Below are 13498 nucleotides of genomic sequence, written 5' to 3'. Positions count from 1 at the left end.
GCATGCTTTGTGGTCGGTAACTACGCTACCTGCATACAATAAAAATTTTGAACCGCTTTTGAAGCCATCGTAGCTTCACTTCATTATAGGTCATCATAGTCGTAGAAAAAGTAGTGTGTATAAAATTCGCATTTAATGGCTATTAAGACACTCGTATTTATTCTCATACTCGTGTCTTAATAGCCTTCATTAAATGCTCATTGATAATAATATACTATTATAGTGGCATGCATCTCCCGAAGCGTCTACAGAACTAAGAGAGTCACTTTTTTTTAATGGACAGCACTATTTTCTGGCGAGGTATTATTAAAGAATGAATTTTTTAAAATTATAACAAAAAAAACAAGATCAAGCTAGTAACATTACGAAATTAATTAACTATTTTCCTTAATTTGAGATTATTTGATTATGTAGTAGGTACAATAAGTTTTTAGCGCATTTCCACAAAAATAAAAAAGTGGGTTATTGTGACCACTGTCCGCCCGTCCGTCCGTTCGTCCGCTCCTTCGTTGAGATGCTACTAGTTCTTTATCTTAAGAGCTATTGTTCTACTTTTTCCGCTGTTTGGTTTGTTATGGTGTCGAGGCTTGCACCAAGGAAGGAATTTTTTCTGCGTTTGTTTCTAAAAAAGTTATTGTAAAAAAAACAAAAAACCGTTTTTTACATGTTCCATAATTTTACACTTTTGCCGTTTATTAACGATCCTAGAGATCGTTTATAATGTTGTATTGGTGTCTGTCGTCTGTCTGTTGGCCTGTCCGTCTGTTCATTTGTCTGTCTATCGCTCTGTCTGTCCGTGTGAACGATAACTTTGTTTAGAAATGTTCGATCGCTTTGATATCTCCGTTAGTTATGAACTGAATTGCATGAAATTCAATATGGGCATAGCTTTAGGCATATAATACGCAATGCCAAAAGTTGAGTCGAATCGATTCAAAATTCACAATGCCCTTTTCACATCTCCACCATTTATAAACCAAATTGCAAACTATTTTATTTAGTAAGTATTTAAACGAAATTTGATGCATAGGCAATTGAAATAAAGGAAAATCAAACGCCAGTTCCAAATTTGGTTTTGTGCATGTGCCGTGCCATTTTTTTAATTTATGGAAGCTTTTAAATAAAATTTGATACATAGGCGCTTGGAATAAAGGAAAGTCTAGTTTCAAAATTTAGATTTGCGCATGCGCAGTTCCAACTTTCTTATTTAGAAAAGCAGTGAAATGAAATTCTTCTTATGAACAGAAATTAAAGTAGCAATTGTGGAACATGTAAATAACGGTTTTTTGGTTTTTTTTACAATAACTTTTATAGCAATAAACGTAGAAAAAATTCCTTCCTTGGTGCAAGCCTCGACACCATAGCGAACCAAATAGCGAAAAAAGTAGCTCTTAAGATAAAGAACTAGTAGCCTCTCAACGAACGAGCGGACGGACGGACGGACGGACAAAGTGGTTACTGGCCACAATAGCGCATTTTTTGTGGAAATGAGCTAAAAAGTATACTCTTTAAGAATATGTAATGAAAACTTACTATTTAAAAAAATATCCCCCTTTGACCATGCCACTGACCACAAATTTAAAGGACGTAGATTGGTAGCAAAATTTTTGTAATTTTAGATATCATATAGAAAGTTTCTTTAAAAAAATGTTGTTTTGAAGATATATTCAGTGTTTTAGACAAAATGTTCACCCTGTATAATGTAAATTCTTCTTGAAAATCACTTGCATTCGTCCCTGACTCATTTTGAGTCCAAAGGCTTACTCGAGATTACCTACCGCAACAGCTTTCTAGCGTTTTGCTATCTATATCATTGATTTTAAAGAACCCATGTAAGCACTAGAAATTTTCATGGTTACTCTTTGCTATGGGTTTTCAGAAGTGTCAATCGTTTATTCAATGAATTAATGAGGCGCTTTCTTTCGACGATCCAAACACGTTCTTTCGAAGTGTGATCTTATAATCATGATTGCTAAAATCGTGAACAAATCTGACGTCTTCTAGCCCTACAAAGAAAAGAATCCGGTGCTTGACCTTGCCCTCCTCTTCTTTGGCACTCTCTTGGATGATTCATCTTCTAGAATTTAGATGTGCCTCCGTTTGGGTCTACCTGTCTGTGTTCCTCATCTTTGCTCCTTTGGTGAACCTATCGATAATTTGGGTCATCGTGACCTCTTTTGCCGAAGGAGTGCTGGGCGAAGATAACGATATGGATACGATTAATGATATTATCAAACGCGCTCTGACTTCAGCAGAAACTTCCACACTACGCGAACCCAATGGTTGTTATCGAGAAGACAAGAAAAGATCATATGGAATCACTTTGAATCCATGGAAGTTGGGACGGCCTTTGGTATGGAATGTGACGTGTTCTCAAACCTTTACTAAATCCTACATAGATTTAACATCACAAAGTGCACTGTGTCTACTCTACGATGACTCTACGTCTACCTATACAGGGGAAACAAAATACCGGTTCCTTGGTACTAATAATTACGCTCCCGGTTTCGGTGGCCGTTAACATAACTTGTTGAATAACGGTTCCGGTTTCAAGTGAGGGGTTTTTAAATGCAATCGGTTCCGGTTCCAATCACTGATTTAATTATAGCTGCCCGAGGGGGGTTAATTTTCTTATTTTTAATGTACGCACGAGGCGCCCTCTTCGCTATTTGATTCGTCAATGTTTAAAACGTCACCAGTTTTCTATTCACCCATCTGGATTGTAAGGCGTACAGTCGGTTCAATTATTTGTCCCTTCCCTAATTATCTATGTTACTCACTCAGACTTTAGATTCTCACTCACATTTTAACTAAGTTGATATTAAATAGTCAGTTGTCGCCCATCTGTCGGAAACTGTTCCCAGCATTATTTAATCATTACCAGTAAGTAGGTACCCACTTTTTGCGTGATAAATAAAATATTTAATTAAGAAATGACCACTACACGAAAAGGGGATAGAAACGCTTCAAGGAATTGCAATGGGAGGCTGCACTAGAGACAATACAATGCAAAGACTCGTTTGATAAACCTTTTCGCTCGGATTTTTGAGACCACTGGTCGCATTTACACATTTGGTGGCTATCACATAGTCGACTCCTGCCACGCGACGTACTAACTCTTTTACGCTGAGTTCGTACGTCGCTGGATTCATCAGGTTTAAATTCGTACTGAGGCAGAACATATAAGACTTAAGACAAGAGTCGTTCGGAAATTCAGCTAATGACAGAACTCGCTGCGACAAATCCGGTGCTATCCCACTTTCACATTCGCAATCTGTTCGAAAGGGTTCAGCGGTACTGACCCAATCCATCCGGATCTCTTCTGGAACTACCTACAAGGTATTTTTCAAACGTTTGCGCAGTAGTGAAATCAGTGCTTACCGAAATTGCAACTGTTAGTGTGGGTATCAATAAGCAACTAAGCACGTGGAGGGTGGTGTACATGGTGACGGTCTGTTAGACAATATTTACAATGCTACGTGATCTTTGTCTTTTTTTAAATGAAAATGTGACAGATAATGATTCTAAATGGTCTCTACCATCGGCCACGTAATTCGCGTAAAACCTGTCACGGTTGAAGTAGCTTCAAATATGGAGATTTAATTTCGCTTGTTGACGTCTATTTGTAACGACCGTGGTCACGACGTCACAAAAACTCAGAATTTCTAACCGCGGTCGGTAAAACAAACGTCGAAACTCGACACTCGACACTGACCTAATTGCGGCTTCGCGCGAATTTGGCACAATATGTAAACCACGCCTTGTGTAAGACTATCGGTGGCCGACTTAATTTTTTTCTGACCGCTTCACGTGAAGTGCCTCGTGGTTCACGAAGTGAGTTGCCCCGCCGTTGAATCCAATTTTTTTACGGGCCGACGCGAACCCTACCGTGACTTAACGCGCATTGCCTCACGGCTCTCTGCCAACAACCTAATTCTGGTTACTATTCTATTTAACTCATATTGGAAAGCGTTATTATGGCCACTTTCTCCGTTAGTTCGTCCGTCCGTCCTCCAAGCCCTTAACTACTTCTGCAGTTTTTAAGATATATAGTTTGTTCTTTTTGCATTCGGTAGCTTTGGCACCTCAACCAAGGGCAAACTACGCAATTGCATTTGTCTTATTTATGGAGATATTTTTTTCAAATTCTAACCAAAGATTCTTCCAGTAAAGGCAAACATATCGCATATTTTAAACATCAGGTGCGTGCATGCTCAGTTTCTTGGACGTACAACCTTCCCAGTAAGCTTAATAACGACGGATGTGACTCTTGCAACTGCAAGTAGCCCACGACGTCCCGACGTCTCAAGATTTCACACACATTGAAACAGTCAGGAATGTATTTAGACACCACTTGCCCATATAAAGTATCGAAGAAAATTTAGGAGAAATAAAATAAAATTCGTTAACCGGCTCTTGTTATACCTCACACATTCTTTAACTCTCTTATGGTGTGTTTATACAATCATTAGCATTAGTTCACTATGCTCAGGGTGGTTTCGTTGTTAGCAAGGCGCGATAAACATTTCTACTGGCTATTTCTTAATGATTTTTGATAGTGAACTAATGATAATGATCTATAAACCCACCATTACTCTTTTTCATGGCCAGTTTATACAAAAGCGTATGATAGGTACACAATACACCAATGTTTCTGTTATTAGTTTATTACGATTGTTCAGAATCACACCAATTCTATTTGAATGCCCCATAGAATTTTTGGTTTCGCCGCCAATCTATTAGGTGGTAGTGAAAGGTCTAAGCAATCTATGGGTCGTATAAAAAACGCATAATTGAAATACACACCTTGATCAGCACCCATTTTCAAAATCCTCGCACAACAACACAGATCACTTGCTATTTTATGTACGACGGATATTATGTAACTTGTTTATTTAAAAAAGGAGTCTAAGTAATAACAATTGTAACAATACCTTCGGGGCGAGCCCCCTGGAATATAACGTTTACCAGCCTCAGAATGCCCTCAGCAAAAATGAATGGCTGGCAGATTAGTGCCATTATGACTGTTGCGTATAGTTGTGCGCTGTAGTTTTACATCTTTGGCAACTCTATACATTTATCTTTCAATTTACCACCACGAAACTATTTCATGAATCAGTCACTAGATGCTAATTACAGAAAACTATACTATAACGATTTTGGTAAAGTCAACAAATTCCCACTATGCGGCGCCACAATCGGAAATTCAATAATTCAAACCGGTGCAAAATGACGAGCATCAGCAAAGTCAAAAATTCAAATCTCTCGCACAAATTCAAACTTACCGTTACAAAATGGCAGACATCCGGAAATTCAAAAATTCAAATCCTTGTTTATAAATGTAATAAAATTGGGTTCAGTACCGATTATTTTCGGTTCCGGTGCCAACCCCACGCAGACACATTTTAAGTTGCTATTAAATAGTCTTACGCTATACAGTTGTGGCATATCCGCCTGAAACGGTTCCAAGCATTATTTGATCATTACTAGTGCTTTTACCGCGACACCAAATAGAACATATCTACACTACTAGAAAAGATGATTAGTAGAAGCGCCTCAAGAAATGGAAATAGGAGGTTGTACTAAGGAAAATACGATACAAAGACTCATTTGGTAAATCTTTTCGCACGGATCTTTGAGGCCACATGTCGCATTAACGCATTTGGTGGCGATCATATCGTAGACTCCTGCCACGCGACGTACGTACTCTTTTACGCTGACTTCGTACGTCGCTGTGTTGATCAGGTTTAGTTTCGTACCGATGCAGAACATGTAAGACTTAAGACAAGAGTCGTTCGGAAATTCAGCTAATGACAGAACCCGCTGTGACAAATCCGGCGCTATCCCACTTTCACATTCGCAATCTATCCGAAAGGGTTCAGCGGTACTGACCCAATCCATCCGGATCTCTTCTGGAACTTGCTACAAGGTATTTCTCAAACACGTGGACAGGTTGAATCAGTGCTTACCGAAATCGCCACTGTTAGTGTGGGTATCAATAAACAGCTGAGCATGTGGAGGGCGGTGTACATTGTAACGGTCTGTTAGGCAATGTTCATGATAGTCAAAGCGTTCGTTGTTACGTGATGTGATATCTAAATGGTCCCTGCTATCGGTCACGTAATTCGTTTAAAACCTGAGTGACGGTTAATGTAGCTATTTGGACAAATCTCGAAAGGAATTTTGCTTTTTTGGATAAATGGTCTTATTGTGCACGTATTTTTACTTACCGGGTGACCCAATAAGACTGTTCCTCGGCCATATCTCGAGAACCGTTCGTCATATGACTTCGGGGTAAATCGGTCATGAAGAATCGCTGGAAAATATTTTCAAGTTCTAAAAATTACCAACAGAGGGCGTAACTGCCATTTTAAATTTTAAAATTGCATTTTCTTTAAATTTCGCATAATAAACTAAAATTTTTTTTCACATTTTTAAAGAGAACCGGTTTATTTATTATTTTCGTAAAAACAAAAACTCAGTTATTTCAAAAACAAAGATTGTGTGAGGCGTTCAATTGTTTTTGCAATAACTTGCTTTAACTTCTGATTTTAACAAATTTGGTACGGTTGAAAAGAGCATTCCTTGGGCAATGAGAATCAACCAAAAATATAGTTAATTTAGTTGAATCCTTCTCCGCCAGGGGGCTAGTTTTAACACTATGACACAAAATCCTAAAAAAATCAAAAAAATCAAGTGGAATATGAATTTTTTAAATGAAAAAGTAGCCAAATAACATCCAAAGAGGCCAGTGAAAACCGCTTTTCAAAATATCGTTCTTAACCCCAAATATTGGGAAAATGAGATTAATTAATCAATTAATAAAAATGCTTTAATTGTATCTTAAATTTACTTTTTACGTATTGCCGGTATTTGTCAATGGCGCGAAAGAAAAGCACGCTACACTTTTATGGTAATAATAGATTATCATTTGCGTAATTCCAGTGGTGTATGTAGAATCACTCTCCAAGGAGTAATAATTTATTTACAAATAAGTCGTTATTTAAATTGTTAGTAAATCAATCACAATAATTACGTCGATTCTCATAATCAAGAGGGTGCAGTTGCTGTAGAACAGAAACCCGGTACGGGTGTATGTAGGTATACGTAGATCTTTATGCAAAATTCGTTGGCATGTTTGCATAAGACACTCCTGTAATTCGAAAATAAAGTTAGTAATTAGGTATAATATTCATTCTAGGTGTACCACTTACCAGCTTGGGCACTTAACTGACGGATTGATTTTCTGGAACTCGTTTCCATTCTTTGTCTTCGACCACTTCATCGTTTCTTAGTAATGGATGACCTGTTTTTTCTTCTTTGCAAATGATATTCTTGTTTTCAAATCGATCATCGATTCGTTTCTTATGATTGGCAAATGCTTTATAAGAAATAATAACATCGGGATACTCTTCCTTCCATAAACTGCTCTCGACAGGTCTAGAACAAATACGCGTTTTGTTATTTTGTGAAGGGGATCCTCAAGAAGGGGATTTTTAATTTACAAATGCACATTAGTCTGATTTAACCGTTATGTAATTACTTACTTCAACAAATTCTTAAATATACAGCGTAGTTTTGGAAAGAACTGTTTGATAATACAGATTGGAAAAGTAAATTAAAAACAACAACAAATTAACGAAATAACGACGGCACTCAAAGTTATTTTATTTCATAGGTTACCTGGTAACTCTGTAGGCGGAAGCGGGAGGGACGGAATGTATACGTCATCGAGAATTCTGACATTGACGTTCAACGTTGTTTGTAGTCGCGCGGGCGCTTATTTTTCTTGAGTTATAGTTTATTTGTTTAAAATTTGTTGAATTTTGAAGTGCATAAGGACATACAGGGTGATTCCTATAGTACCTGCCACCGTTTGGGAGCGTATAGGGGGTGCCTAGGGGAGTATTTTGATATAGGACACTTGGGGCCGGAAATCTAAAATAAGGGCGCCAGAACCAAATTTATCTTCTGGAATTTCACGCCTGTATGTAGGCAACCCAACCGACCGACGTTTCGCGCGGAGCGAGGCAGAGCGAGTTAGCGCGAGGAAGCGACATGGGAGGGAAGGAGGGAAAACGACAGTCAAAAGCAATAACGTTTACAAGTGTTCAACGTGGCCACCGTTGTTCTCAATGCACTTCCTACATCTAGCCAACTATTATTATACTATTGCCATAGTGTTATTCACTTGATACGCGTCGTTGCAGACGGGATTTCGTGGGTTTAAACAAAATTCTGATCAAGTGTCAGCCACACATCGCCGCCTGAGATCGCTCCGTGTGCACCGCCGGCCGGTTGGGTTGCCTACCTACAGGCGCGAAATTCCAGAAGGTAAATTTCGCTCTGGCACCCTTATTTTAGATTTCCGACCCCAAGTGTCCTATATCAAAATACTCCCCTACGCACCACCTACACGCTCCCAAACGGTGGCAGGTACTATAGGAATCACCCTGTATATTAGCTGTAGATACCTGTTTGGTGTAATATAAAGACATTTAGTTTGTGAATTTTGTGGGTTTTCATAGCCGCGATTGAAAGGTTAGTTCATCAATTATATGCACTTTTGTATGTTATAATTAAGTATTTTTTTAGATGAGTGGCGGTAACACTAAAATTCCTCATCCTGGTGTAAATAAAATCTTGGTTTTTACGTTTCCCAAGGACCCTACCGTTCTTAAAGAATGGATAAGAAAATGTTTCACATCCGGCAGCAAACTAAAATGTGCTGCGCCCTCATTGGTCAAAACGGCCAATCGATGAAAGCGTAGCGTCCCTGGCCGCAAACGTTTAAAAGCAGAGCCACAACAACACAATTTCTGCTTCGACTGCACTTCAAGAAACAAAAAGCTCTCCACCTGCAGAAACAGATCGCCTTGCCAGCTCGACCTCGCGCCACACTCCATCAGTCAGAAGACCTGCATCTGGGCTCACCCCAACGACAGAGCTCGCCGTGTGCACCTCGGTTATCATTTTGTACATACTATAAATATACATTTTCCATAAAACGCAACAGCATTTTATTTGGCGTCATCCGCTAAAGAATGTTTAGAGTTTTAATTCCCAAAGGCTAGGTATTGGTACATAGGGGTGGTTCCTATTTTGTAGAACGCGGAATTTTATCCATTTCCACCTCTAAAATTAATTTGATTACATTTTCACAAGTCCTCGTGCAATGTAAAACAGCTTACGCACCACACTCATTTTTGCAATACTTTGATTGCTTTCAAAGGTGGAAGTCGATAAACTTCCAAGATTTCCAATATAAGATCCACCCTTATATACATATACCCATATAAATCCAAAAATATACTGCAAAAACTAATTTTTTTACCCCTTTTATTAGCATTGTAACCTATGAGCAATTTTAAATGTGAATTCTGAATGACGTTTTCCCGCCTTCAAAATGCAAGCATTCTATTGGTTTAGAGTTAACAGACAACCTTTCTAATAAAACAACCTTGGACGGCACTGGTGACTAATAAGAATTAGTAAAATAACTAAAAATATATCATCGCCAATTCTATCCCGTAAAAAACACTAGAATTGTACGCGCGAAATTCAAACTGTCATCAGTTCTAATGATTCACCCTGTACTTTAGGAGCATTTAAGACCTCACCCACGTAAAACTAAGCCAACACGGCTCATTTGTGACTCCGTCCATTAAGATAAGATCAAGGACGGCTCAAATGAATCCCCGTACGTTTAAACTAGGTCACAGAGGATCCTTTGAAACCCCATAGGCTGAAAACGAAGGCCAAAGGGGATTTTCTGAATCCCCGCACGTTTACAGAGGATCCGATTAAACCCCATAGGCTGGAAAGCAAGGTTATAAAAGATTCTGCATACCCCGCACATTTCTAGACGGACACAAGGACGGATTCTGCGCATCCCCATCCATTTTACATTAATGGTTGAATTTAGTTTTTGTACAAAGAAGTGTTTGCCCCGAAAGAAAATTAACAAAACTCTGCACGACCTCGGGCGATAAAACAAAGAACTATTGCAATATGACAGCTACCTAGATATCACAAGAATGTCAAATTATCAAATATATACGAGAGTAAGAATCATAGAGTTACTTAAATGGCATTTAAATCAGGAATGTTAATTGGCATGAAAAATCGTAACAGCTTCATGGTACTTTCGTGCCACAATATAACATCTTGGTATATTACTAGTGACCGATTTAACTGCCGGTAGCTCAACGGCGGCTACCCTGCCATGAATATCCGGTGGCTGACTTCAGATCGTTTGCGGCTTCACGTAAATTTGGCACAATGTCTAAACCACACTCTGCGTAAGTCTATCACTGACCGACTTAATTTTTTCTGGCCGCCTTGATATTAATTTCCTTGTAGTTCATGAAGCAACCTAAGATTTCTCGGCGCCACGAGCTTTCACACGCAGTCGAGAACTGGATTCAGGAACCACTCGTCCACATACAAAATCGAAAAAAATTTAGGAAAAATTAAGTTAAATAAAATTCGTTGACAGGATCCCGTTATATCTCACACATTCTTAAACCCCGTAACTGTTTTTGGTTCGATGATTTATATTTTCGATTTAGCAACCCTAAAATACTTTATGTTGCTTGAATCTCAGCATGGCAAAATTTACGCTTGCACACTGACCTTTCTTCCTTATACGTAAAATGGTCACGAGCATGATTGATGACCACATTTTAAGAGCAATAATATAAAACTGATTTTCCTTTCAAAAAGGGCAACCGAAAATTACCGGTTCCCGTTATCATAACTTATTGAATAACGGTTCCGGTTTCAAGCGAGGGGCTTATAAATACAATCGGTTCCGGTACCGGTTCTTTTCGGTTGCGGTTCTAACCCTCACAGACGCACAGTTTGTATAAAAGCGTGTGATATACAATAACCCAAGGTTTCTATTTCTTACGATTGTTCTGAATCACATCAATTCTATTATTTTAATTAAGTTACTATGAAATAGTATTTACGGTATACAGTTGTGGCCCCTTCATCCGAAACGGTTTCAAGAATTAATAGAGTGAACACTACACGAAAAGGGGGTTAGTAGAAACACCTCAGGGAATTGAAATGGGAGGCTGCACCAGAGAAAATACAATACAAAGACTCATTTGGTAAACCTTTTCGCGCGGATCTTTGAGGCCACTGGTCGCATTTACGCATTTTGAGGCGATCGTATGGTCAACTCCTGCCACGCGATCTACGTACTCATTTACTCTAAGTTCGTACGTCGCTGGGTTGATCAGGTTTAACTTCGTATCGATGCAAAACATGTAAGACTTAAGACAGGAGTCGTTGGGAAAATCGGCTAATGACAGAACTCGCTGCGACAAATCCGGCGCTATCCCACTCTCACATTCGCAATCTGTTCGAAAGGGTTCAGCGGTACTGACCCAATCCATCCGGATCTCTTCTGGAACTACCTACAAGGTATTTCTCAAATACGTGGGCAGGTTGAAAAACAGTGCTTACCGAAATCGCCACTGTTATTGTGGGTATCAATAAACAACTGAGCACGTGAAGAGTGGTGTACATGGTGACGGTCAGTTAGTCAATATTCATAATACTACGTGATCTTTTGTTGGAAAGTATTATTTTTATGAAAATGTGACAGATAAAGTATCTAAATGGTCCCTACTATCGGCCACGCAATTTGTGTAAAACCTGAGTCACGGTTTATGTAGCTGCTTGGACAAATCTTGAGATTAATTTCGCATTATTGGTTAAATGGTCTATTGTGCATGTAATTTCAGGTTGCGGTGCAACGTATCTCATGTACTTATACCTAAAGACAATTTAGACATTAATAGTTTGTATTACTGGCTATATTGATATTGACATTGACGTCTCTCATACAGAAAATGGAGTTCACGTCATCTTGCGCTGGTTTGTTAACGATACTGTTTCGGTGCAGATGATATCCGGGATAGGAACTAAAATGTGGAAATAAAACATATGATGACGATTAAGCTTTAATCCCTCATTTAATCAACTTCAATTTTGCCAGGAACGTGATATAAACTAACCTATAACAATGAAAAATATTGTAAACAACGGCAACATGAAAAATACGCTTACCTAGATTATGGTGAGCCAAACCTCATTCACGTGAATACGTTTAGATAATTAATTTCGGCAATTTTAACTTGATGCCTTTGGAATTTCAGGAGATTTCTAGATCTTTCGTAAAGCATGTACCTGTCATTGGGACAAAAGACAAAGTGACCTATCCTCAATTTCGTTGGTACCAACTCATACTCCCTATTAACACATTAAAGGCGCATTTAGTCAAACACTTCCTATGAGGTATATTCAACGCAGAAACGGAAAGTTACTGGCTGCTTCGGTGATCATAGCCCTGATGGTGCCCTTCCTTGAGCTTTTTTGGAGATCCTTGAGGTTTACATAGTCTCGTTCCCGCCAACTTCTTCTTTACTATTTTAATGATAGAAAAACTAACTTTTCAACACCCTTAAAGGAATCTGTTTAATATGAAAATATCGGTTACCTTACTCATACAGACGCGTTTACTTAGTGGGTCCAAATGGTTGAAAGGACGGCCGATACCAAACCCTGGGTCTCATAAATTATGGCTGCTTTGATTTAGATTTGAAGGTTAGGCACGATGTTTCAAAAATTGTAGGTATCCCGACGATAAACGCGTTGATGTCAATAAAAATTATTATCTGCGCACAAATCGATCACTTCTGCCGCCGACAAATTATGTCATGTGGTTTTATTTTTAGTCTATTCACCTCTTGAATATTACGACAATTAAAAAATCCGTTATTGTTCGCATTTATAGTAATAGTTTCTCTGACTCGTAAATTCGTCAGTAGAGAGAGGTAAACTCGCCTCTCCGCTTTTTTGTGACGTCACAGGTAAGTGACTTATTGTGCACGTTTTTACATAAATTATGTAATTGCACGTTGTGGTACACGGAATATCGATGTAGAAAGCAATAATTAGGTAGGTAGAAAAGAGGAAGTAAGAAGCCTAAAAATCATTATACAAAGTCAAAAGATAGATACCGAAAAAGGCCTTAAAACTTGTAAAATATACCCGAAAACTTCACCACACTTTACAGCCACATAAATCCCTTTAACACACATTAAAATCGACCCTGCGATGAATAACCGGTTGCCGACATACGGTGTAAGTCTACTGAGCCGACTTAATTTTTCTTTCTGATCACCCTCACCTTAATTTTCTCGCGGTTCACGTAGCGACCCCGCGTCTGAATCAAAACTTTTTACGGCTCGACGTGAACCTGATCGTGGCTTTACGCGCATTGTCTCACGGCTCCCTGCCAACCACCCAATTCCCACTATTATTTTTAGCTTCCTAGCTAGGGTTGCTATTGTGATGACCGTTTTTTGGACATGTCAAAATTTCATGAAATGTCGACGTTTTAGATCATTTTAAGACCCTTTTTAAGAAATTTTTTTCCGTCTGTTTATGTTGGCAATTTTCCGAGGTAACGGCTCGCCGGGTT

The 13498-nt window shown here is 38.8% G+C and overlaps 2 protein-coding genes across 2 annotated transcripts; both read right to left on the bottom strand.

Annotated features, from left to right (window-relative positions):
• Window positions 1-4735: 4735 nt before the first annotated feature.
• On the bottom strand, window positions 4736-6036 carry LOC116172980. Its single transcript, XM_031490263.1, has 2 exons — window positions 5970-6036; window positions 4736-5922 (listed from the first exon to the last, which is right to left on the bottom strand). Exons 1-2 carry the CDS (start codon window positions 6030-6032, stop codon window positions 5557-5559), a joined length of 429 nt encoding a protein of 142 aa, XP_031346123.1. The 5' UTR covers window positions 6033-6036; the 3' UTR covers window positions 4736-5556.
• Window positions 6037-10883: 4847 nt separating this feature from the next.
• On the bottom strand, window positions 10884-11573 carry LOC116173140. Its single transcript, XM_031490430.1, has 2 exons — window positions 11476-11573; window positions 10884-11426 (listed from the first exon to the last, which is right to left on the bottom strand). Exons 1-2 carry the CDS (start codon window positions 11536-11538, stop codon window positions 11061-11063), a joined length of 429 nt encoding a protein of 142 aa, XP_031346290.1. The 5' UTR covers window positions 11539-11573; the 3' UTR covers window positions 10884-11060.
• Between the last annotated feature and the right edge of the window lie 1925 nt (window positions 11574-13498).

The sequence above is a fragment of the Photinus pyralis genome, unplaced genomic scaffold (genome assembly GCF_008802855.1).
Source record: "Photinus pyralis isolate 1611_PpyrPB1 unplaced genomic scaffold, Ppyr1.3 Ppyr1.4_LG6, whole genome shotgun sequence".
NCBI lineage: Eukaryota > Metazoa > Arthropoda > Insecta > Coleoptera > Lampyridae > Photinus > Photinus pyralis.
The sequence above is the reverse complement of the archived record's forward strand: the minus strand, read 5'-3'. Positions and strand labels throughout refer to the sequence as shown.

Excerpts from the sequence above, each read along its gene's own strand:
- LOC116172980 (XM_031490263.1), bottom strand. The coding sequence starts at position 6,032 with ATGTACACCGCCCTCCACATGCTCAGCTGTTTATTGATACCCACACTA. Across the intron at positions 5,923-5,969 it reads CACTAACAGTGGCGATTTCG|CAAGTTCCAGAAGAGATCCG; the intron begins GTAAGCACTGAT and ends AATACCTTGTAG.
- LOC116173140 (XM_031490430.1), bottom strand. The coding sequence starts at position 11,538 with ATGTACACCACTCTTCACGTGCTCAGTTGTTTATTGATACCCACAATA. Across the intron at positions 11,427-11,475 it reads CAATAACAGTGGCGATTTCG|GTAGTTCCAGAAGAGATCCG; the intron begins GTAAGCACTGTT and ends AATACCTTGTAG.